The sequence below is a fragment of the Coenobita brevimanus genome, chromosome 86 (genome assembly GCF_032717465.1).
Source record: "Coenobita brevimanus isolate Jiangsu-jjx chromosome 86, ASM3271746v2, whole genome shotgun sequence".
NCBI lineage: Eukaryota > Metazoa > Arthropoda > Malacostraca > Decapoda > Coenobitidae > Coenobita > Coenobita brevimanus.
This window is the reverse complement of record NC_137039.1, coordinates 28,658,203-28,684,383: the sequence shown is the minus strand read 5'-3', so window position 1 is coordinate 28,684,383 and position 26,181 is coordinate 28,658,203. Positions and strand designations below refer to the sequence as shown.

The 26,181-nt window shown below is 43.6% G+C and overlaps 2 protein-coding genes across 2 annotated transcripts in view; both read right to left on the bottom strand.

The window, feature by feature from the left end:
* Window positions 1-665: 665 nt before the first annotated feature.
* Window positions 666-5,887, bottom strand: LOC145410715 (elongator complex protein 6-like). Its single transcript, XM_080280824.1, has 2 exons — window positions 5,823-5,887; window positions 666-2,204 (listed from the first exon to the last, which is right to left on the bottom strand). Exon 2 carries the CDS (start codon window positions 2,201-2,203, stop codon window positions 1,196-1,198), a length of 1,008 nt encoding a protein of 335 aa, XP_080136950.1. The 5' UTR covers window position 2,204; window positions 5,823-5,887; the 3' UTR covers window positions 666-1,195.
* A 1,033-nt stretch (window positions 5,888-6,920) lies between these two features.
* LOC145410631 (uncharacterized) overlaps window positions 6,921-26,181 on the bottom strand; it is a 71,671-nt gene continuing 52,410 nt past the window's right edge. Inside the window, exons 14-19 of the mRNA XM_080280744.1 lie at window positions 23,736-23,911; window positions 15,822-15,948; window positions 11,653-11,830; window positions 9,826-9,957; window positions 9,457-9,607; window positions 6,921-8,773 (exon numbers count right to left, since the gene is read on the bottom strand). Coding sequence (XP_080136870.1) covers window positions 7,368-8,773; window positions 9,457-9,607; window positions 9,826-9,957; window positions 11,653-11,830; window positions 15,822-15,948; window positions 23,736-23,911 — 2,170 coding nt within the window. The 3' untranslated portion in view covers window positions 6,921-7,367. The remainder of the gene's footprint in view (window positions 8,774-9,456; window positions 9,608-9,825; window positions 9,958-11,652; window positions 11,831-15,821; window positions 15,949-23,735; window positions 23,912-26,181) is intronic.

Below are 26,181 nucleotides of genomic sequence, written 5' to 3'. Positions count from 1 at the left end.
TTCCGGCCATCTCTCTTGCCTACCAGCAAGATACACACCAACACCCTCACTCCCACCCCCACCAGTTCCACACCACCCAGACATGCCACCTCCAGCTCCCCCACACCAAACACCGCCTCCATAAACCTCAAAATACATCAGGCGGGAGAGAAAATTCCAGTGGCCAGACCAACCAGGACAGTTAAGGTGTGTCAGTCCCGTCCTTTTTCACCCGCGTGACCTCATAAAACCCAGGTCGCCTCACCCATCTCCAGTATTGAGTCCAATCACCAGCTAGTCACTACACACCGCATCTCCAGAAATGAAAATCAAGCACGTGCTCTGGACCCCTACCCAGGCAAACAAACAATGCCTCAGAGGGACACCACAACTTTTGCATCTCCTTTAGAAGACCACACACACCTCCACTCTCAAGATAGTGTACCAACCCCACCAGGAACCAAATCTACCCACGCAGCACTGGATCTCACTCCTCCAACACCTCACGCCAACCTACCAGACAGCTACCTCTAACGTGTACCACATCCAGTCACTAGGACATGACTTCTTCAGTCGTGACAGTGGTGAAATACAAGAGGAACCAAGGGGAGACCAGAGAGAGGCACAACAAGTGACCGAGCAAGAAGTTGATCTTTGAGCACATGGCATAACAGTTTATACTTGTTCATTATTTATTTTGTAATACAAAGTTTCTTATCTTACTCTGCTTTACACAGACTTTTATCTGAAAAACATCACTACAGATGGAATTTGCTGTATCTCAGAAGCCTATCAACAATGTAGGATGAAAAATGAGACATACGTCTATCTATCTATCTACTGCCAGATGCCATAATCCCGCAAGGGGTGGCCATTTGACTTTGAGTTATTTGTTTTACGGGAAGGGGCACTAACCTTCCACCAACCCACTTGCTGACATGTGGGGAGCACGTACGGTTTGGTTATACGGTTACCACCCAGCGCTGTAAATGGTTTCTTGGCTTACATGAAACCATTTGGCTTGTCACTCAATGTAAAACTACCTGTAAAGGAAAGAAAAGCAATAAGAAGTGACAGGAAAGATGGGAGAAACAGGAGGAGAGGAGGGCAGACACAGAAAAAGAATGATAAAGGCTAAGGAAGAAGTAGGCAGCACTACATGAAGTGAGAGGATGATGGTTGCCCCCACCTACCACTAAAGACATACATGCTGGCACTATAATATATTGGGAGATGTTCCTGGTGCAAATAATTTCAAGTTTTTCTCCTCCAACTTATAGTGAAAGTGCTGGACATTAGGAAGGCAATGAGAAGGACAGCCTCTGTCAAATGCACTTATTGTCAGCTGGCCATGGATCTCCCGAGACTGTCCCGTGCTGAGCGGCTGCATGGCCACGTGCAGTGATGCTGAGTGGGCGATAGTGGTGGTCAAATGGTTAGCATCATCGTCATGTTCTTCAACAGTTGTTATTACAATCAGACTACCACAGTTACTAGTGGTGCACTTTCCACTTAGACTACTACATTTACTATGGATACACCTTCCTGTCAGACCCCTGCAATAATTAACAAACACATCAATATCTCTCCTATAAACACCCATACTTAGGAAAGATGAAACATTCTCTAAAATCAACTGGAACTGTTGGCCATTTTCCTTCCAAGACTGGACAGCTTGCTTTATGAGGTTGTACAAATTTTTCAAGGGACTTTGCATCAAGTTCATAATAAAACCAAAGGGATGTGACTGAGATGGAGGGGGAGAAGTGGAGGGATGGGGTGGAGAGGTATATGAATGAGGATGGTGTAAACTAGGAGGAGGGCAGCATGCTGGTGGAGGACAGGGTGACTTGGAAGCAATATCTTTGTGGCCATCCTCTTCAGGCTTATTATGTCCAGTTGTAGACTGATAAACAGAATGGTCACTGTCAGCATCCAATACTCCAGAGAGCAGCTTAAGCCCATCCACAACTTTAACATTGCCTAGCTCCTGCTGCTGCCTTAAATTTAGTCCCAGTTTATTACCAATATTGCAGTAATGTCCCCATGTGTTATGCAGGGTAACAAGGCACACTGGCTGCCCACTGGCCAAGCTGGAGCCCACAAAACTGACTATGACACCACTGGGTGATGCAGTGGGCGTGTGTGAGACAAGGATGAGGCCACAGTTATCACCGTCACTGCCTATCTGGCCCTTCAAGGCACTGTTTAGGGACTGGAACATCCTGAAAGAAAGAAAATATATAGTTAACACTCTCAGATTCCTTGCACTCATTTTCAGCTGAATAATATAGTCTGGCATAGGCTGGAAAAAGACACGAGCAAATTGCAAGACCGTGAGAGGGTTAAACTCTTCTCCTACCTGCAATTCATTGGCTTCATATTCAGCTGAGCATGGGGTTGCAACTATGTCATCACTTATCCACTGTAGCTAATACTACGGGTGTGTAAAACCAAGACAAACCTTACGTCATTCTGACCTGCCGTATAACTCTTCGAAAACACTATAAACTACTGTAGCTGTTGCAAGACCCAGGTCCCCACCACATGCTCATGGGAAATAGTTTTAGAATGAACACAAAACCTCCATGAAGTATTCCCAGAGGAAATGACAGACAAGACCCCCTCCCCCCTCATTCGATAAGAAAATGTCATAGAACACAGGAAAAACTGTGACAGTACACCTTCAATATAATGAACTAATCAGTACCAGACCCAAGATGTTAAAGCCGATAGTTTGTTAAAACCGAACACCATGCTGTTCGATAATTTCCCAGGCCTCATGTTTTTTATCGAACGAAGACTGTTAAATATTAGAACGTCATTCGGCTGTACAGTTGTACACAATATAATACAGCTAGGTCTAAATGACTCTATTTCTCAACAAATGTTCTAAATCCTCTCACTATGTTGGTCACCCAGAGACTGAATCAGCATTCTGTGGGATGCACACATTGTGTGTGTGTGTGTGTGTGTGTGTGTGTGTGTGCGCGCGTGCGCAGATGCCACGCTGGTCAGTGTTTCCTGCATGTCCATTCTTATACCAAACATCTATCTATCTATCTATAGCCCGATGCCCTAATCCCGCAAAGGGTGGCCGCGGACAAAACGCCTCCAATTCGCTCTGTCACCCACCATTTGACTACCCTCGCCCCAACTCACCCCCCCCGCCCCTCATATACCTCTCAACTCCATCCCTCCACCTCATCCTCAGTCTACCCCTACCTCTCCCTCCCTCCACCTCACCTACATACACCCTCTTAGTCAGTCTTTCATTCTCCATTCTCTTCACATGTCCAAACCACCTCAGTGTATTTCTCCTAATCTTCTCAACCACATCCACATCCACCCCACAACATTCCTTCACTTCTTCATTCATCAACCTGTCCCTCCACATGCTCCTCTCAAGTAGCTCATTTCCACTGCTCTCACTCTTGACTTGTTCCCCTCTTGCAAGGTCCACGCCTCGCTTCCATACGTCAGGGTAGGGATCACAATACTATCATGCAGTGACTTCTTAACGTCCATACTCACCTCCCTATTTCTCATCACTGCTTTCAGTGTACCAACAACCTTCCTTCCCTGCTGTACCCTTTCACGCACTTCATCCCCCAAAGCTCCATCCTTGCTCATCACACTACCCAAGTACTTGAATGCACTCACATTCTCCATATCCTCACCATCCAACCTCACTGCACACTCTGTGACTTCATTCTTCTCAAACACCATAACTTTATTTTTGTTTACATTAACTTTCAGATTCCTCTTCCTATACACTGTCCCAAATTCATTCACCAAACCCTGCAACTCCCATTCATCTTCACTCAACAATACTGTATCACCAGCAAACAGCAACACCGGAATCTTCCAAATCTCACCTTCATTCATTAGAGCCACCCCCACATCCACTGCCCTACCTTGCACCTCCTTTACAACCCCATCCATGTATATATTAAACAGCCATGGAGACATCACACAACCCTGTTTCAGTCCCACATTGAGATCAAAGAACTTACTAAGCTCACCATCCACTCGCACTGTAGCCCTAGCTCCCTCGTACATACTCTTCACAGCACTCAACAATTTCCCCTCCACTCCATATATTCTTAATACCTTCCACATACCTTGCCTGTCTATTCTGTCATAAGCTTTCTCCAAGTCCATGAAGGCAGCATACACTTTCCTTCCCTTCTCTAGATACTTCTCCACTAAACATCTTAGAACAAATATCTGATCTACACACCCTTTTCCCTTCCTAAATCCCCTTGTTCTTCTCCAAATAGCTCCTCTGTCATATGCCTAACCCTATCAATGAGTATTCTACCATATATTTTACCAGTCACACTAAGAATGCAAATACCCCTATGGTTACCACATACTTCTCTCTCCCCTTTTCCTTTGTATAAAGGAACAATTATACCTGATTTCCAGTCCTCTGGTACCCTTCCCTCTTCCCAAGCCAATCTACACAACTTCCATATCCACTCCACAACAATCTCACCCCCATACCTAAGCATTTCACCACACACTCCATCAATTATACCAAACATAATTCATTAAATGAACATAACATTTGGCCAGCTAAAGGTGGTCATTAAAACCAAAATTCATTACTAGAGGGTTTGGTATATCAAGGATTTATTGGATATATATATATATATATATATATATATATATACATAACATAATTATATACTGTCCACATTAATGGCATAAAATGCTGTCTCTACATCCTGAATATTAAGCCAAGAAGATATCACTAAAACTTGACATCAGTGAAAAAATTTTCCCTTTATTATCATCACATTCCTTAGGCCGTACCTACAGTTATTTGTTTCTGGAGTAATGGAAGAATCTTAAATGTACTCAAAGGTGGATTTTGTTTCCCATTTCCCAACAGGAGGTTAAGTTACTTTATTAGGAGCAGTTAAGTTAGATTAGGTTAGGCTAAATTATTAGGTACAGTTAAGCTAGGTTAGGTTTAGTGAAGTTAGGTTTGGAAAGTCCCTTCCACCATCACGCTGATGAATCAAGAGTTGTCACGGCAGAACATAGCTTAAAACAACAGGGAAACAGATTTAACAGGAATCATTTATTTACCACCCAAGAAATAATAAGAAAATTGTAACGGACTATCAAGAAGAACTGATGGTAAATTTTTACAAGTGGACAATACACCCCCCAGGTAATGCAATATATTTTTCTGGCAGTTTTGATGCGATTAGAATGTTTCGTGCTCCCTACGTGTCAAGTAGGTTGGTGGAGGGTTAGTACCCCTCCCTGTAAAACAAATAACTCAGAGTCAAATGGCCACCCCATACGGGATTATGGCATCTGGCAATAGATAGAATAGAATGTTTCTGACCTTCATTTTTGTTGGAAATGCCCCTCACCGAACACAAAAAAACTAACCAAACCAAACCCAACATACCTAACTTATCTTAGGGGAGTAATAATCAATTTCCAAATGGGGTGATGGGGGTTATTTGTGATCCTTAGGGACTATACTATACGATAATGGTGCTAAAATTCCAAAACTGCATATTGTCCACTTGTAAAATAATACCGAACTGATTTGGTTGGGTGCTTTTACTGCTTAAAGCTTATGTTTACCAGAGGGTCTACCTTCAAATAGTGGCATCGATATCACGATACAACCGTGCAGTTCAACTTTCTGTTCATCAAAAAGTCCCTCAACTATGTTCCTAACCCCGAAAGTAGGATGGTGGACTGCAAAAAGGCAACTTAAAACTCACAGTCCACTAGGACCACGTTTCAAATGAGCGAGGAATTCCTGTTACTACTATCACGTAAAACTACAGCATACTTTTAACCACAAGTACTGGAGTAAATGATGGAAGGAGGGTGTTGTGTTACTGCTAAGCAGTGACAAGAAAATCCAACAAATTCTCCAACGCGACCACCACACGGCAATGTTATTGTTTTGGTGAAGTTGACAAAGTGCCACTGCCAGATCTAAATTAGCAAATATCGCTAAACTTCTCAAAAGTTGCTAGAATGCCGCCATATACAAAAATAGAAAATTGCTAGAAAAAGTGTTATGATCTTTAGACTAGCCCTAACCTTTGCAAAAATTTTGAACAGCTAACTTTCATGAAGTTAGACGTTAAATTGTCGACGTAAAATGGCAGGAAAATCTACATCGAGCGAAAAAAAGCGCTAAATTGGCAACACTATTTAGATGAGGGTCGTTGCGTCGTCTTCTATTTACGTATTTACGGTTAATATACCGGTTTCTTCCACTAGCAAATGCAATAAGGTTGTCAAGGAAATGAGTAAGTCAAGAGAGAGAGAAAAAAAACAATAATAGCGTATTAACACAAGGATTCCCACCTTCCTTATACGGTTATTCCAACAAATTAGTTGTACTGAGGCTCTGCATGTTCGTCACCTATTTTTCCTCTCCTTCCCTCAGATTGATCCAATGATTTTTCGGGAACATGCCTTTGTAACGGCTCCCTTCTTCTTCTTTAGTCTGTGGCTGGTTCTTGTTGTTCGCTTTTCAATTTTTTCTCTCGCTCTTTATATCTATCTATTGCCAGACGCCTCTCCTTCATGCTCCCTCAAAAATATCATGGTGAAGAAAAGCTATCTCAATGACCTATCACGCAGTCAGTACGCATTACTCCTAAGCCTTTTTCCCCAGGGTCATTCCCTTTTTCTTAATATCCACCATTTGGGGAAAAAAAAAAAAAAAGGCTAGTCCTATATTCCCTACCACCTTTAAGGTGTAGGGACCTCCTGATGATATTTATGGGTAGATGACCAGTCTACATCGCTTGATGGCATTGACTGGAACACCTCCAGTCACCTTAGGAATTAAACCAACTTAAAGCCCTCACTCGACTGGGGAACTCTAACCACTAGACCACCAGGCACCAGTTAACGATTGGTTAAATCAAACGAAAGCTTAGGTTCGTTATAGCTTTGTAACTTTGCACATTATTTTACAGAATCCTTTGAAGGAAATACAAAAAGCTTCTTATGTACAGCACTACAACACATACAATACACATAAAAAAATCATATCTAAAATATCTCTGCATTCTAATAATTTACTTTAGATTAAAATGATTACAATAGTCTCAAATTCTGAACATTTAGGAACCCAATTTGTGCTTCAACCCAAGAAGAAATTTTAAGCCCTACTGTATTTTACATGAGACCTGAACAGGACCAAATTTTGTTAAAACACTACTGAAAACTCACCATATTGTATGAGACTTAGGTGAACATGTAGCATTATTATCAGTTCCTGTTTTGAGACCTTACAAAATGAGAATACAAAAATATTAGGGAGTAAATACAAGTTCTCATAGATTGCCCAAGAAGAGAAGTGTCTCTCCCAGTCATTATTTAATTGCGCATCACTCTATGTCATCGTCACGCTGGCTTGAGAAGTAGGACATTAAGCCACTACTAAATTCTCCAGGGCCCTTTCCTGTTAGAAGTGCCTCTTCTTTACTATCCTCACTGGGGGACTGGTGTGCTGGGGAGCCTTGGGAGCCCGGCAATAGGCCTAGGGGAGTTGGGCCAGGAGAACCAGAGTATGGCAGGGGCTCCAGGCCAGGGTAGCCGGGCTTCATGATAAGGTGTGGGTGTCCCGGGTGACTGGGTGAACCAGGCAGGTTGCTGGGGGAGGCTCTGTACAGGTCATGTGGGCCCCTCAGTACTCCTGGATGTGATGTCATACCCCTTGGGGTGTAGGGCCCTTGGCTGGCTCCAGGAACGCTACCCAAGGGTGGGCCATAGTTGGGGGGAAGTCGGGAGAGTGGATGGCTGGGTGGCAGGTGTGCTGGGTGGCGGGGAGGAGCAGCAGGGTGGGGGTTGGGGGAGTGTCGGCCTGTGCTGTACCCAGGGAATGCTGGGTGCGTTGGGAAATGTTCGGGCTGCGGTCTGTAGTATGGAGTGGAGTGTGCCGAGGTTGTAGCAGGGGGTGGGGCTGGGGCTGGGGCTGGAGCTGGGGCAGGGGCTGGGGCAGGGGCAGGGGCAGGGGCTGGGGCAGGGGCTGGGGCTGGAGCAGGAGCTGTTCCCACTGATGGAATATTGCTGGTGGCTGTTGAACTGCAGGGCGGCATTGCAGGGCCACTGGGTGTCATGGGCAGAGGCGAAGAGCGATATGGAGGTGGGGGAGATGCTGTCACAGAGGCACCAGACAGTCCTGGGCGTGGGGGGGTGCCAGTGCCAGCTGCAGGAGCAGAGCCAGTGCCAACAGTGGGTCTTGGGGGAGTGTTGGGGGTGCTGCCAACACCAGACAAGTGAGGTGACCACTTGCCCAGCGGCTGATGTATGGGGCTGCTGTTGCCCATGTTCACTGAAGACGAAATATTGACTGGTAGTGTTTTAGATGTAACAGAGGTGTGAGTTGCTGGGGGAGGAGTGCTAACCTTAGACTCTGGAACAGTATGTGCCGGTGATCCAGAAGTTTTACTGGTGGAAATAGCTGCCGCTGCTACCACTGTTGCTGTAATACTTGGCGTCGGAACTGTTGTTGTTGGTGGTGATGAAACAACTGGCGTAATTGACACAGGTGTTACTGATGTAGTGGAAGTGGACTTTGCAATGGATGTGGGTTGTTGTACAGTATTAGCGGGTGTGATAGTGATACTTGATGTTGATGAAAGTATTGGTAGAGATGCAAGGTTAGGGAGGGCTGCAGCCAGCACCGAGTCTGTAGTTTGAACTGAAGTGCTCCTTGCAGGTGATGGCTTGCCAATTAGTTCATCCTTCTTTGGCCGACCACGCTTCTTCTTGCCTTTGTCTTTCTCTTCATCTGTAAAAGGAGATACTCCATGTTGTTAGGCAACCACTCTGATTTTTTTTTTTTTTTTTTTTAATTATATTTACTGTATTTATTTTTTGGTGTGTTCACTTTAACAAACCATAGTTCCATGCTTTATGCAGTTTATTTCATAAAGCTCAATGGCAGTAAATGACAATGCTAAGGGTTTACATCCCTTCCACAGTACTTCATGCCTTGTACCTGATTCTAGCATTAACCTATTACTACAACTTGGCATTCAAAGTGGAGAGGAAATTTTAGAAAAAATAGATAAATATATAAATATATATCATCATCATTCGGACTTCCTTTCCCACCCTAGGGCAGGGTGAGGTGTAGCACCGTCCAGACAGCCCAAGTCTGCCCAGTCCAATGGGCCATGCTTCCATTCCCACTTGGTTGGGGCCCTGGGCAGGTAACGGGCCCTCCAAAGCTCTCTGAAACGTCTACCATGATTAAGTGATTTTAGACAGGGGAATCTAGGACACTTAACCAGGCCAAAATCACTGATCATACAGTTACCACCCAGTGTGGTAAATGGTTTCCTGGGTACAGGAAACCATTTGGCTTGTCACTCAGTGTAGAGACCATCAGGCATCCCTACACATCAATAATAATAAACGAGATGTCCCTAGGTTGACTGGGTCAAATAAATAAAATTGTTGACATCTCACCTTCCTCCTCTCCCTTCATAACCTTGCCTTTGCCCAGGCCACCACTCACACCTCTCCGCTTCATCCTCTCATCGTCAGACGCCTCATATTCGCTGCTCTCCGTTGGAGCCCGTTCCCCCTTCATTACCTTACCTCTCCACTTCTTCTTAGGCTGCAGGGAAAAGAAAATGGAAGCTGATTTGAAATGCTTACAAGATACATTATTCAATCATCACATTCACCTCTACCTCTACCACCACCACCACCACCATCCTGACCTTTTTATCCCAATTATGGCTGGGCTAAGGCTTACAAAGGACTCATTACAGACCCACTCTGGACTCATGAACCAACTATTTATTTATAATAATTGGACTGTACTGTTCTTACCTCCTCTTCATCTGTTTCATCGGACATCATGAGTGCGTCGTAATAATTCACCTGCCGTCCCCTTGTTACTCTTCTTTCTGTCTTTTCTTCCTCAATCTCATTCTTGGGTTTGGGAGGCTTGGCATACTTTATCTGAAATACAGTAAATTCTCATAACAGGTCACTTCTCTGTTGTTCTTTTTTATTAGGTCTGCACTATATTAAATAAAATTGCCTACTGATATCTATACATTGCCTATTGATATCTCAATGTAATCTACACCTCACACCACGCTCACTCACATACAATGTCCTAGTCAATATCTCGCTCTCCATTATCTTTCAATGAGGCCAAACCATCTCAGGGAACTTTTAATATTTTCCACCACATCTACATCAACCAAAACACTCCTTAACTTCCTCACTTATCTGTCCGCCTCTCTTTGTTAACTACACATGCTCCTCTCAGACACCTTAGGTCCATTAATCTCAATTTTGACATCCCTCCAACAAAGACCATGCTTCACTTCCAGATAATGGAATGAGGATCACAATACAGTACTGTTTTTATCATCATCATCATCATCCAGACCTCCTTTCCTACCTTAGGGCAGGGTAAGGAGTAAGAATGTCCACATTGACCAAATTTGCCCAATCTAATGTGCCACATTTCCATTCACTCATCATTCAAGCCCCCGGAATCCTCGCTCTACCTGATACGCCAAAAACATTCATCACGTTCTTTAGCTTCACATAAACATATCCAACAGAGTCAATCTGGACGCTGTCACTTTACAAAAGGGTGCCAAATCCCTGATCATGCACTTCTCCTCTCGACATTCATCCAGTCAGCTTGATCTCTTGTCAGTTCCCTAGCCTCACTGACTTCCAAACCTCTCTTCCTCACACACTCATCCACCATATCTCTCCACCTCCTCCTTGGCCTACCTCGCCTCCTCCTTCCTTCAAATTCACTCAAATGTACCTTTTTCACCATTCTACTGTTCTCTCCACATGATCATACCATCTCAGTACACTTTCTTCTACTCTGGTGTCCACAGACTCCCTCACTCCACATCTTTCACATATCACATTATTTTGTGTCTTATCCACCCTCTGTACTCCACATACATTCCTCAGCAGTCCCATCTCCACTGCTCTTACTCTTTTCATTTTCATGCCACACCACCGTTTCACATCCATACCGGTATGTTGAAGTTGGCACTAACACTCCTTCATGTATGCCTCGTGCAGCTGCAACACTCAAGCCTGTTTCTTATCAAGGCCTTCATTGCACCAGATACTTTTCTTCTATGTGTCGCTCTACTTTCCACTTCTTTTGCACATTGTCCTCTTTTTTTCTATCACTGTACCCAGGTATTTGAACTCTCATCAATTCTAGTCTCTCTCCATTCACTGTAACATCACACTGGGAGTCACCTTCTCTCTCCATAACCATAACTTTACTCTTTTCTACGCTTACTCTCAAGGCATGACGCTCACAGACATCAGCAAAACTCTGCTCCAGCCTACCATGTTCTTGTCCGGTATTTGCAAGTACTGTAGTACTGCATTCTCAGGCAGAACAACTCACTCAAGTGTCGGACGTCTCATCAGCTGCTCTCTTACCCTCTCCACCACCAGCACCACCATCACATACAAATTACCCTGCCCTCCACCATGAGGCTGTACTCCCTCCTACTCACACCACACTCACTCATATATCTCACCCCCAACTTTGCATGTCACTCTCATACATTCTCCTAGTCAATTTATTTGTCTTTCTCTCCAATGGACAAACTATCTCAGGGTACTCATATTTTCCAAAACATCCATATCGACACTCACTTTAGGTTTTGATGTCTTCTCAGCACCACCCTCACCCTCTCCACCACCAGCACCACCACCTCCGCCTGCTCCCTTCTTCTGTTTTGGTTTGCTCTTTGTCTGTTTCTTTCCAGTTTTTCCCTTGTTGCCTTTCTTGCCTTTAGTTTTCGTTGAGGCAGCTGGTTTCTTTTTTCGATTCCTGAAAAGTATTTAGGCCATAACATGCGGGATACAGCTATATACAAGGTGTTCCAGAAAATATGAGATCTATCTATCTATCTATTGCCAGACGCCTCAATCCCGTTTGGGGTGGCCACAAACAAATCGCCTCCAAGTTGCCCTGTCCCCAGCCATTTCACTGCCCTGCTCCCAACTCACACCCCCCTCTCTCATATACCTCTCCACCCCATCCCTCCATCTCATCCTCGGCCTCCCCCTCCACCTCACTCACATACAATCTCTTCGTCAGTCTTTCACCCTCCATCCTCTCCACAAGGCCAAACCACCTCAGTGTGTTCCTCATAATGCTTCCTATCACATCCACATCCACACCACAATGCTCCTTTATATCCTCATTCGTCAGCCGGTCTCTCCATGTGACTCCACAGGCTCCTCTTAAATAACTCATTTCCACTGCTCTCACTCTTGTGTCCTTCCAACAACGTCCAAGCTTCACTTCCATACGTTAGAGTTGGTATCACAATACTGTCATGTAGTAACTTTTTCACTTCCATGCTCACTTCCCTGTTTCTTATCACTGCTTTCAAAGAACCAACAACCTTTCTTCCCTGCTGTACCCTTTCAAGCACTTCACCCTCCAAACCTCCAACCTTACTCATCACACTACTCAAGTACTTAAACGTACTCACATTTTCCAATTCCTCACCATCCAACCTCGCTGTACATTCACTGACTTCACCTCTCTCAAAGACCATCACTTTACTCTTCCCTACATTCACCTTTAGATTCCGTTTCTTACACACTCTCCCAAACTTATCCACCAAGCCTTGCAGCTCCCCTTCATCTTCACTCAACAATACAGTATCATCTGCAAACAACAGTACAGGGAGTTTCCAAACACTATCCTCTCTCACCAGGGCCACTCCAACATCCACTACCCTACCTTGTACCTTTTTTATCACTCCATCCATGTACAGATTGAACAACCATGGAGACATGACACATCCCTGTTTCAAACCAACTTTCAAAGAGAAAAATTCACTTAGTTCACCATCCACACGCACTGCAGCCTTCGCACCATCGTACATACTCTTCACAGCATTCAACAACTTCCCATCTATTTCATATATTCTTAACACTTTCCACAATTCTTGTCTATCTACCCTGTCATATGCTTTCTCCAATCCATGAAAGCCACATACAACTTCTTTCCCTTCTCTAGAAACTTTTCCACTAAAGATCTAAGAATGAATATCTGATCTACACAACCTCTTCCCTTCCTAAAGCTCCCTGTTCTTTCTCTAACTCTGTCAATAAGTATCCTACCATACACTTTTCCTATTATACTAAGAAGACAAATGCCCCTATGATTACCACACATTTCTTTTTCTTCTTTTCCTTTGTACAAGGGAATAATTATACCTGACTTCCAATCCTCCGGGACTCTACCTTCCTCCCAGGCCAATCTGCACATCTTCCACATCCATTCTACTACTATCTTTCCTCCATGCTTCAGCATTTCACCACACACTCCATCAATTCCTGGGGCTTTCCCCAATTTAACTTTCTTCATTGCTTCCACAACTTCTATCCTACTGATTTCTTCCTGTCTTCTCACCTCCCTCCTTCTCCCAGCCATTCCCCAGCCACTAATACTCGCATTACTTCCATCCTCTATGTTCAACAATTCCTTAAAGTGTTCTCTCCATCTGCTCACTTTTTCTCCCTTCTCCACTAGTAATCTACCATTTTTATCTTTCACTCCCCTGCTACCTTCACTTCCACCCTGTCTTACTCTTTTCACCTCTTTCCAGAACATTTTCTTACAGTCCCTCCACTTTACACTCAAATTCCTTCCAAATTCCTCATCCTCTCTCTTCTTACTCTCTCTTACTAATCTTTTCACCTCTCTCTTTCTACATATAACTCTCTCTTCCGCCTCTCAACTTCTTTCACACCCCTATTTCTCATCCATTCATTGTATGCTTTCTTCTTTTGTGTCACAGCCTGTCTCACCTCTTCAGTCCACCACGCTGTTCCTTCCACCCCCCTCCATCTTCTCTTCCTTCCACACACCACATCACATGCTGCACATATTTCTTCTGTATATATCCTACACACACTTTCCATGTCTCCCATCTGCTCCAATTCATATTTGCCCAATCGTTCCTCCACTTCTCTCTTATACTCTGCCTTTTTCTCATCCTCTTGTAACCTTTCCACTCTCCTTGCAACTACTCCTTCCTCTCGTCTTTCCCTTCTTCTATTCTTCCATCTTACTTGAATCCTAATTCTGGCCACCACCAAGTAGTGGTCAGAAAGTCCACTCCCCCAACCTCTATAAGCTCTTGCATCCATTACACATCTTCGCATCCTTTCATCCACACACACATTGCCTTCCTTTCATTCAGTTCACCACCCACCCTTCTCATCACTCACCATGTATACCTGTGGACCATTTTATGCCTGAAGAGGGTATTGGCTATTAACAACCCCCTCCCAGCACAAATGTCCACTAACGCACTCCCATTCTCATCTATCTCAGCAGGCACACCCCACTCACCAACTATTCCATCCACCTTCACATTCCCAACTTTACCATTCATATCACCGATCAAAAACACTCTCTCATTCCTTCCAAACTTTTCCATGCACACTTCTACATTTGTCCAGAACTCTTCTCTCACTCTTCTAGCACGATCTTGCGTTGGCGCATACACACACACAATTGCCCACATTTGTATTCCAACTTTCAACTTTACCCATACAATCCTTGACACAACTGATCCATACTGTCTTATGCTCTTCTTCCATCTTTTACTCACAACTATACATATTCCTTCCTTTGCCCTCTCATTCTCACCTACTCCTGCACATATACCCCATCCATATTCCCATTCTCTCACACTTTCTCCTCTCCATTTTGTTTCAGTTATTCCACATACATCCACTTTCGCACCCTCCAGCACCTGGACAATCTGTCTCTCTTTCACCTCATCATTTGCTCCCCTTACATTCCACGTTCTGATAACCATGTCCTTTGTCCGGTCCTTGGTCGTCATCGTTTGGTCAGTCCTTGTCCGAGGCTTACTGTTTGTTTGTTTTAGTTGTTTTCCGGGGAGGGGCACTAATCCTCCGCCAACCCTTTTAGTCGCCTTTTACGACAAGCAGGGATACTGGGGGAGTATTCTTGAAAAAAAACCCTACCCCTTGAGATACATTAGGTTATTTTTGGACTAACATCTTTTTCCCGAACTGTTTCCAGCAACTTTTGGGAAGTAATTAGCTGGTTTTGGTACGTGGTTTAGCTTCCAGTCCATTGACAACATCAGCTGTACCAAGGCCAACCTCAGTATAGGGATTCCTTTAAGATAGCACATGGCATCATTTGACTGGTTGATTCCATGTTATACATGCTGTATCATCATGGTCTCAATTCTCAGCCACTGTGGAACTACAATTACTGATGACTTTAAAGGTATAACTGGTCTCCCACACAGCACTTTTTACTCGAAGTGAAACCACAAATAACCCAAAGTTTTCGTGCACGTTTCCCAGCACACATTGTATACTCATACATCACCATTATCAACAGAACACAGCTTCCCACTACACTTATTTCTTTTCATGGTTTTGACTTTTCTGGTTTCAATGATTTGCACATGAGTAATTCAGTACAAAATACACTTATTACAGATGTATTTTGAGATGATTTACTAAAACCTGTTGTTAAATTGTGGGAAAAATAAAAAAAAAAATCTCATGTCGTGATGCTTTAGGGTGCTACATAGGGTTTTTGACCAATCTAATAGTTAAATTATGGCTGTGGGGGTCCTGTTGGACAGGGTTTCATTATGCCCGTATGTTTTTTTCTATTCACGAGTGTGTCATCAAACTTCTGCGAAAAACAAGAGATGGCTGTGCTCCAAAGGTAAGATACAGTTATATACATCACTGCCATCATCATCATCCAAATGGTTAAAATCTAGACATAAACAAATGCTACTCACACTTTCTTTTTCTTTCCAAAGCTTCTGTCACTGTCTGTGCTCTCCTCCTCTTCTGTCGTAGTTCGTCTGCGTTTCTTCTTTTTCTTGTTCCTCTGTCTTCTCATCAACCTCTCCTCTTCTTCGCTGTCTGTAATATATAAGCTGTTCTGAGCACAATGAATCACTTTCAACTTTTTTTTTTTCCTCTCTCTCTCTCTCACCATGTCTACACTGGTGCTGGAAAGGACACCATGTGGTGGTACCAATATAGCCAGATGGTGTAACTTTTTAAAATTATTTATTTTTCTAATGCCAGCAAGAGGAAACCAAAGGTCAGAAGTCTGCATGACTGTTCCCTAAAAAAAAAAAAAAAAAAAAAAAAAAAAAAAAAAAGCCAAATTCAAGATCCATTCATTTTGAGATGCCTGGATGCACTGCGTTTGAAAGACTGGAGGTCATAGGCCGTACAAAATACAGACAGAGAAAGACAGTTCCAGAGTTGACCTGTTGCATACATGAAAGCCTGGGAGAAATGGTTAACTCTTGCATTAGAGAGTTAGACAGAAAAGGGATGAGAACATGTTGCTAGTGGCAGAGGGATGCAAGTAGACAGTGACCACTGAAGTGGTGACAGAGAAGAGATAAAAATGCAAAAGTGCAGCAATGAGACAGAGGTTGAAGGGAGCCAGTAAGAGAAGAAGAGTTACTAAGATGAAAAGCCTTTGACTCCACCTTAAGAGGAGCTGTAGGTGGGGAGCCTTCCCACACGAGATTTGCGCTCTACATCATCATCATCATCCAAACCTCCTTTCCCACCCTAGGACGGGGTAAGGAGTAGCGGCGTCCAGACAGCCAAACTTTGCCCAATTCAATGGGCCATGCTTCCATTCACTCCTCATTCAAGTCCACAGAATCCTGGCTCGACCCGATAGGCCAAAAGGTTTTGCGATGTGTTGTACATTTACATATACCTACTCTACACAGGGGTGAATAAAAGCCATGTATGAATAAAAAACTGTGCAGGGGTAAAGAAGGCACAGAGTCGGCTTAGCACACCTAATTTTTTGGAAGCAGATTTTACAAGAGAAGTACAGTAATATGATTCTTCCAAGATAAATCACACAAGAATGAAACCCCAAGTATGTTTAACCTCTTAACCGCAGGGATGTCGGAAGCGCTCTGTATCCGTCCCACGAGGATAATAGCGCTCCGACTGACTTTTTAAAAATATTTGCCAAAAATCAGTTATGCATACGGCACATACCTTCAGCTTTCTCCTGGGATGTTTGTTGAGCCTTCGTCAACTATCATAGGACTTGTGGAGACTTCTGAAGTTGGGTAACGAAGTCTCCACTTTACACATCCCGACACCCAGTAATATGATTACCACTGCCTGATATTATCACTAGAAACACTATTCTATGAATTTCAAGTAGTTTGGAATCCATACTCCCCCCCCCCAAAAAAAAAACACTGTGAAAGCAATGTAAATTACAAGCACGTACAAGCGTTCCATCCGCGCTCGTTCCCCGCTGGTATTCTGAGGTGGAGCTATCATTTATTATTTATAAACACACTCACACTTTATATTCCTAGTACTTCATTACACTTATTTATATATACAATATTTATCCATAAGTTTCCTTCACTACTAGTAGTTTATTTTCACTCCAGACATTCACTTTCTCATTCAGTAAACTAGCGTAGAGAGTGAAGCTTTCACTTTCACTGTCATTATCCTTCTTTCCTTCCATCTTCTTCTATCTTTCTTTCCTTCATTCTTTCCTCGTACTTCTGCCTACGGGTGACTTTACATTCCCTCTTGTCTTTCGTTCCTTCATTTTTTCCTCTTCCTTCTGCCTATGGGTGACTCTACACTGAGTGACAAGCCAAATGGTTTCCTGTACACCAGGAAACTATTTACTACGCTGGGTGGTAACCATATCACCAAATTATGGCGCCTGGTGGTTTAGTGGGTAATTACTGTGCTCCAATCAGATTGAGCCGGTGAAGGTTTATATCCAAGGGGTGGTTGGAGTTTATTGCTCACGTAATGCCACTCAGGGATGAATGAGGTTGGTCACTCTCATCTTAAATGTCAGGACCAACTGCCCAGCCCCGGGCTCCTATGCTCCTCATGGGGCAACGTAGGATTGGATGATGGATAGATGGATGGATACTCCAAGTTGCACAATTCACCAGAAAGATAGTAGTCACTGTCCATCATTATCATGGATAAATTAGCCAGTTCACGTTCCACAGCAGAGTCACTTAGTCCTTTACCCCTTCCCACAAGAGGTTTAGTAGGGGTAGAGGTCACAGGGCCCTTTCCAGTGGGCGCAGAAGCGGTGGAAATGGAGGGGCATGAATCCGACATGGTTTCAGCTCGAAAGACAACAGTAAACTGAATGATGTGGCATATTATGGGGAAGGAAGGGTTGACAATGTCAGTGTGGTGACAGCTGCTAATATATATGCTGTGAAATGATTGGCAGGAAATCTGGACAATACAAAATAAATTAGGTAGTTCCAGGTGAACGTAAATATTACTTAGGCTTCTCCCTTCCTTTCTTATATATATTTTTATTACAAGAACATGTCATATGGCATATTTCAAGGGTAAATAAATGGGAAATTAGCGAACGAGTGCACATGGGGTGTTGCCAGGTGATAATTAGCCCATTCCAGGTGTATGGCAGTATCAATTACCTTTTCTCTTTTTTATATACATTATTTTGTATAAGAAAAGGGCATAGGACACATTTCAATGGATGAAATGAGTGGAAAAATCCGAGCAGGATTTGCGTAGCGCGGCGCGGCTGGGCAGGCAGGAGAGGGTAATGGAGGGGAGGTAAGGAGGGGAGTCAAGGATGGGGCAAAAATGGCTAAATTGCCAAATATGGATGGGAGTACAGATGACATTAGCAGCGCTGACTATACCTGGACACTGGTAGTACTGACAGATGATACAAGCCACCACTTGAAAGCCCAGACGAATTCAAAATAACACAGAATCACAAAAGTGACGCCCCACAGTATGATCCCTTGCGTCCGAGCGTAACGAAAGTGACGCCCCGCGGTTAAGGGGTTAAAGAAGATGCAGGATTAAGCTGGATCATCATCATCATCATCATCATCCGGACCTCCTTTCCCATCCAAGGGCAGGGTGAGGAGTAGCAATGTCCAGACAGCATAAACTTGCCCAATCCAAATAGGCCACACTTCCATTCGCTCATCATTCAAGCCCCCAGAATCCTGGCTCTACCGGATATGCCAAAACACATTCACCATATTCTGTAGCTTCACACAAAAGTATATGGTTGAGTCAATCTGGACGCTGCCATGCTCACAAGGGGTGCCAAAATCCCTGATCATGCATTTCTCCTCACTACATTCATCCAGCTAGCGCGATTTCTTGTCAGTTCCCTAGCCTCACTGACTTCCAAACCTCTCTTTCTCAAACACTCATCCATCATATCTCTCCACCTTCTCCTTGTCTACCTCGCCTCCTCCCTCCTTCTAATTCGCTCAGATAAACCTTTTTCACTACTCTATTGTTACCCATTCTTTCCACATGACCATACCATTTCAGGACACTTTCTTAGAATCTGGTGTCCACCGACTTCTTCACTCCACACCTTTCACGAATAACACTATTTCATATCCTATCCACCCTCTGTACTCCACATACATACCTCAGCAGTCCCATCACCACTGCTCTTACTCTTGACTTTTCATTTTCATGCCACACCATAGTCTCACACCCATATGTTAAAGTTGGCACTAACACTCCCTCAAGTAAGCCTCGTGCAGCTGCAACACTCAAGCCTCTGTTTTTTATCAAGGCCTTCACTGCACAAGCTACTTTTCTTTCTTGTGTCACTCTACTTTCAACTTCTTTAGCACATTTTCCTCTCTTTTCTATCACCGTACCCAAGTAATTGAACTCTCTCACCAATTCCAGTCTCTCTCCATTCACTGACATCACACTGGGAGTCACCTTCTCTCTCAATAACCATCACTTTACTCTTCTCTACATTTACTCTCAAGGCACGACGCTCACAGACATCAGCAAAACTCTGCACCAGCCTACCATGTTCCTGCCCGGTACTTGCAAGCAGTACTGCATCATCAGCATACAACAAATTTGAGATATTCCACCCAACACCATTCATTACCAACGCCATCCCTCTCTTCATTACTTGTGTTTTCACTTCTCTCATCACCCCATCCATATAGATATTGAACAACCATGGGAATATCACACAACCTCGTCGCATGCCCACACTGATTGTGAAACATTCGCTTAGATGCCCATTAACCCTTACACATGCTTCGCTACCATCATAAAAACTCCTGACAGCACCTAGCAGCTTACCATCTACACCATACATGCACACAAATTTCCACAATCTCTATCTGTCTACTTTGACGTATGTTTTTTCCAGATCCATGAATGCCATAAACACTTTATGGTCCTTCTCACAAGCCTTCTCTGCTATCTGTCTCACTGCAATACTTGATCCACACATCCTCTACCACTCATAAAGCCACCCTGCTCATAACTCACCAGGTCAGATATTGTTAAAAATTAGAGGACATGCCTGCGGAAGATTTTGTTGGGTTGACAGATGTAAGAACTGAATTTTTGGTGTTTTAACCCGCCCCGTCCCGACCAATTTTCCACCACTGACTCCCCCCAATCCCGACCAATTTTGGAAAAAAATATTTTTGACTCAAACCTCCACTTTTGGTGAGAAACATTGAAAATTCATGGAGAAATCGCTCATCTAAGGTTTAAAATACTTGATACGGGTAGCAGTACCCCTTACCTTACTGGGTTTTCTATCAGGCTGGCTCCAAAGATAACGAGTTCTATGGGAGGGTAACTATTCCACACCACTCATAAACAGTATTTATTTATTTATTTGGTACGAATTTATATGTAGTACGAGAGTATATTGGCTTTCACGCAGTAATATAGGCAATATAAGCATTGTTTCACTCACCAAACACATCAACATACCTGACCTTTTTTTGGCAACATTACCTGATCATCATTTCTGACTGTTTCTTCCTCTAATGCTACGTAAACTTTGTCCTCCACATTGTCATCGACTGGGGAATCACTCTGGCCCTGAATTTCATACCGTGGCACGACATGTCTTTACTGGCCAGGTCACTGGTAACAGGTGAATCACTGAGACAATGGCACTGGGGGGGGGGGGGGCATGTGGAGTAAAGCATTGTCCCTGCCTGGTATCTTGTAGAGGAAGGTGTTCTGTGTATAAGTACCAAAAATCATGCGCGAAAATTGAAAATTGTGCAAATTAGGGACTTTGCAATTGATGCAAGTTTATATACGTCAACGGGACGGACAGTGACAAAACATGTGTACGTATTTATACATCAACAGGACATGGCGAGTTAAAAACAACAAGATAACTTTTACCCCAGTCAGAGATGTGAGCCAAGTCAGACATTACGTGTGCCATGGCCTCATCCCTTGTTTGTTGAAGTAACTGCTGAGATGGACGCTGCGGAAAGCAAATGAAAAGGTGAAGGTGGAGTCATCAGAGGATGACTGGACAGGGTTAGAATTACAGCTTACAAGGTCACTGATGAATAAAAGGATGAGAGTTGGGGACAGGACAGCGCCCTGAGGAACACCACTATTGATGGCCCTAGAAAAACGGTGGCTGTCTACAACAGCAGATTTTGAACGACAAGAAGGGTAGCTAGAGATGAAGACACAGATAGGGGGATAGAAACTGTAAGACAGCAGTTTGGAAATTGAAGATTTATGCCAGACTAGACTGACAGCCTTTGAGATGTCAAGTGCAATGGCAAAGCTTTTGCCAAAGTCCCCAAAGGAGGATGAACACGAGTCTGAATGGTAGGTGAGAAGGTTGCCAATGAACCATCCCTGGTGGAACCCATACTGACGATCAGAAAGAAGGCTATGATAGGAAAGATGCTCTAAAACACTTTTGTTAAGACTAGATTCGAAAACTTTTGAAACATGGCATGTTCAAGCAATTGGACGATAGTTAGACAGCTGGGAATGGTCATCCTTCTTTGGCACAGGCCGAATAACAGCAAACTTCCAGCATGAAGGAAAGGTACGAATAGACAGAAAAAGGTGAAAGAGTTTACCAAGGCAGGGCATAAGCAGAGAAGCACAGTTCTTGAGGACAACAGGAGGCATCCTATCAGGCCCATGTGCCTTGTTAGTATTGAGGCCAGTGATGGCAGAAATTTTAATGTCAGCCATGTGGAAGTCAGAGGGGGGAAAGTGATAGAGGAACAGCACTGGAATCATGTAAGGTGAAATTGGAGGAGAAAGTCTGTATCAAGAATTAGAAGAAACAGCTACAGAGTCATCAGAGTGGAAACAGGAGGGAACTGAAGCACAGTTCTTGAGGACAACAGGAGGCATCCTATCAGGCCCATGTGCCTTGTTAGTATTGAGGCCAGTGATGGCAGAAATTTTAATGTCAGCCATGTGGAAGTCAGAGGGGGGAAAGTGATAGAGGAACAGCACTGGAATCATGTAAGGTGAAATTGGAGGAGAAAGTCTGTATCAAGAATTAGAAGAAACAGCTACAGAGTCATCAGAGTGGAAACAGGAGGGAACTGCTCTTTTAGTTTCTCAATTCCCTCCTTAAGCCCCAATAGGAAGGTGGTGGACTGTAGGATACTGATAACTTCTGTCTGCAGTCCGCCAGGTTTACCATCAGATACAACTGGAGATGCAATACCACTACCTACTTCCCTATCTACATTAATCTTCTCATGGTTACATCAAGTGAGACAAGCTCTGATAGCCCAAAACTCAGTGCCTTCAACTCATTACTGTCTGAATGGCAGTACCTCAAGTCTTTCAGTCTGTTGCATTTGCAAGTAAAAAGCCTGGTTTACCTATGTATGGATTTTTATCACAGCCATCACTTATGGATAGGGTGAGACAGGGCCCAGGGGGCAAGGAAAAACCTGGTAGAAGGAGAAACCAACCCACAGTCTGCCCTATTAAATGAGGTGCACTCTCATTCACTCACCATTCAAGGTCCTGGAATCCAAACTCCATCACAGTCGCAGAAACATCCACACTTACATGCTTCACATCACCTATCAGCTAGGAATATTCCCTAAGTGAAATATGTCGTTCTTCATTTTTTGTGGAGTTTCAACTTTCCTTGGTTCACAGATTAGCAAACTATCAGAAAAGCAATAGTTTAAGATATATGATGGTATGGTTTAACAAACTTTATTGTTAAATCATCTAAAAATAAACATTAATTCAATAGATTATAATGTCCAGAGAGAGGGGAGGTGAGAGTTGGGAGCAGGGCAGTGAAATGGCGGGGGACAGGGCGACTAGGAGGCGATTTGTTTGTGGCCAACCCAAACGGGATTGAGGCGTCTGGCAATAGATAGATAGATAGATAATTTTGAGCACTACACTGAATTTTTAAGCAATCACAAGGGTTTATATGGCTGTGGGGGACCCTTTTAGATGGGTTTTCACTATTCGCATGTTTGTCTGTTCCATAACACCCATGAAAAATGAGGGATGACTGTGTGACCCTAATTGAGGAGTAGCCACATGCATACCAACTAAATTTCAATGTTCTGTTTGCACTTCCATGCTGTGTCTGAATGGAGGCATTTTTTACTCAGCATGGGAAAAGGCCTCTCATACTTTTGGGATTTATTAAAGCTATAACTAACTCCTCCTTAAGAACCTACATAAAGATTAATGATAAATGCCAACTAACCATCACAGTTCTCTTTGCTCTTCCTGTTGCAAGTAAAGCAACCAAGTGGAAGCACATTTATTTAGCATATGAAAGGTCTCTCGTACAGGATGGATTCAATAAAGATATATATAGCCCTCCCTGGCCTACACCAAGACAATGAGAAATACCAACTAACCTTCATAGTTCTGTCTGCCCTTCCTGTTGCGTGCAGAACGTCTGAGTGGTGGAAGGTTCTCCCATTTGCTGCCACGCTTCCTTCCACCCACCACGTCTGAGTCATCACTGTCTACCTCTGTGCTGATGGATGATGATGAATCGAGTGACTCTTCTGTCTCCTCTTCCTCTTCTTCACTGCAAGACAATAATAATAATAATAATAATAATAACAATAATAATAATAATAATAATCATCATCATCATAATCCGGACCTCCTTTCCGATCCTAGGGCAGGGTGAGGAGTAGCACTGTCCAGACAGCTCAAATTTGCCCAATCCAATGGGCCATGCTTCCATTCACTCATCATTCAAGCCCATGGAATCCTGGCTCTATTGGATATGCCAGTAAACTCACCACGATCTGTAGCTTCAAATAAACGTATCTGATTAAGTCAATCCGGACACTGCCACGTTTAAAAGGGGTGCCAAATCCCTGATCATGCAACTTCTCACAACATTCATCCAGCCAGCTTGATCTCTTGTCAGCTCCCTAGCCTCACTGACTTCCAAACCTCTCTTCCTCACACACTCATCCCACATTCTATTCCCATTCATCAAGCTTTCAAAATATTTTTTCCATCTGGTCCTTACTTCATCCCCATGGGTTAACCCCTAAAACGCGGCCATGGACAGCCAACCCCCCCCATGTGGCAGGGTTGGATCGCGGTCTGAGTACCTGTAGGAAAATATTAGCCAAAAATCAGAGATTAACCCTAGAACATTATACTTAGTATGGCAGATAGCATTTACATTCAGCTTTCTCCAGAGACAGATGTTGAGCGTTCGTGGACTACCCAAGGACTTGTGGAGACTTGCAAAGTTGGGTAACAAAATCTTCACTTTCACACCTCCAGCAACCCAGTTTCCCCTCTACCACAGCCTCATTCTGTCACAGTAAACTTTATACTACAACATACAGGTAGTTTGGAATCCATATTTGTACAATAAGCACTGAAAATAAGGCTAAAATCAACGGAGCGTACGGCTGACATGCAGCGCGGTGGCGGTCTTCCCGTCACTCAACAAACATTTCCATAAGCACTGAAAATAAGGCTAAACAGGGGAAAACCGCGTGAAAAAAAGCTAGTGTGACAACTGGGGAAACAAGCGTTTCCTATTAGCATAAACTGCTTGTGAGAGGAGAGCGCAGATTGACAGTTCTGAGCAGTCAGCGCGCTGTCATATATCACAGCCAGGCTGGCCAGGCCGAGGGGGGGGACCGATACTTGGCAACAACGGAGATCAGTAGTACAAAGGTCAAGTATGCTAATTGTAGCTAAAGGGTGGCGGTACTGATAGACAATACCAGCTGGAACATGCTTGCCCGCGTTTATTCAAAATTAAATCAAACTGCAAACGCAACGATCCGCCGTTATGTCCTTTTTGGCGATCGTCGCAAAAGCGACGATCCATGTTTAAGGGGTTAATAATCTACCACATACATCCTTCACACCATCACATTTCTTTCTGCTTTCACTTCTACATTTCCACACCACTTTCCAGAATAGTTTATTTTCAGAATAGTTTGCATTCATCTCTTCCTAGATCATCATTTACCTCCTTTTTCCTCTTCACTAGTCTCCTTACGTGCTTCTTGCTCTCAGTATATTCAGTTCTTATTTCAATTAAACCTTTGTCCTGTAACCACTTTAGCTACTTCTTCCTCTTTTCCTCCACCGCTCTCTTAACCTCCTTATCCCACCATGCTGTACCTTTCTTCTTTGTTGTTACTCTTGCCACACCACACACCACTTTAGCATTCCTTACTAAACAATCCCTACATGCATTCCACAGGCTGTCCAGATCCATTTCATTCCAATTCACTGATTCTAACTCCTCATCTACTTTTGTCCTCTAATCATCTGTCATTTCTTTGATCCTCAGCTTCTCAACTTTCAGACTTTCTCCCTGATTGCTCTTTTCTCTCCTGACCCACCTCGCTCCTCTCAGCTTGATCTTACATGCCACAATTATATGATCTTACAGACATCCACATCGACCTCTCACAGCCCTCATATCAGCAACGATTCCCATCATCGACCTATCCACAAGCATGTAATCAATCAGGCTTCTTTCCACACAATCCCCGTTCCCTCTATACCATGTATAATTATGTGCATCTTTGTGATTGAAATATGAATTACAAATGCACAACCTCCTCTCCTGACACACATCCTTTAGTCGTTTCCCATTATCATTTTCTCCTGGTACTCCATAACAACCCATTATGTCATCCTCAGGACCAATGCCTACCCTTCCATTCATATCCCCCATTACGATCACTTTACAGCTCCTGGGCATTTCTCCCACTACTTCATCCAGCTCATCCCAAAACCTGTCTTTCTCTCTCTCACTCCTGTCCTCACACAGTGCATATGCTACAATCACTGCCACTTTCACCTTCT

Bases quoted from the DNA above. Each gene is read 5' to 3' on its own strand.
- LOC145410715 (XM_080280824.1), bottom strand. From the start codon at position 2,203: ATGTTCCAGTCCCTAAACAGTGCCTTGAAGGGCCAGATAGGCAGTGAC.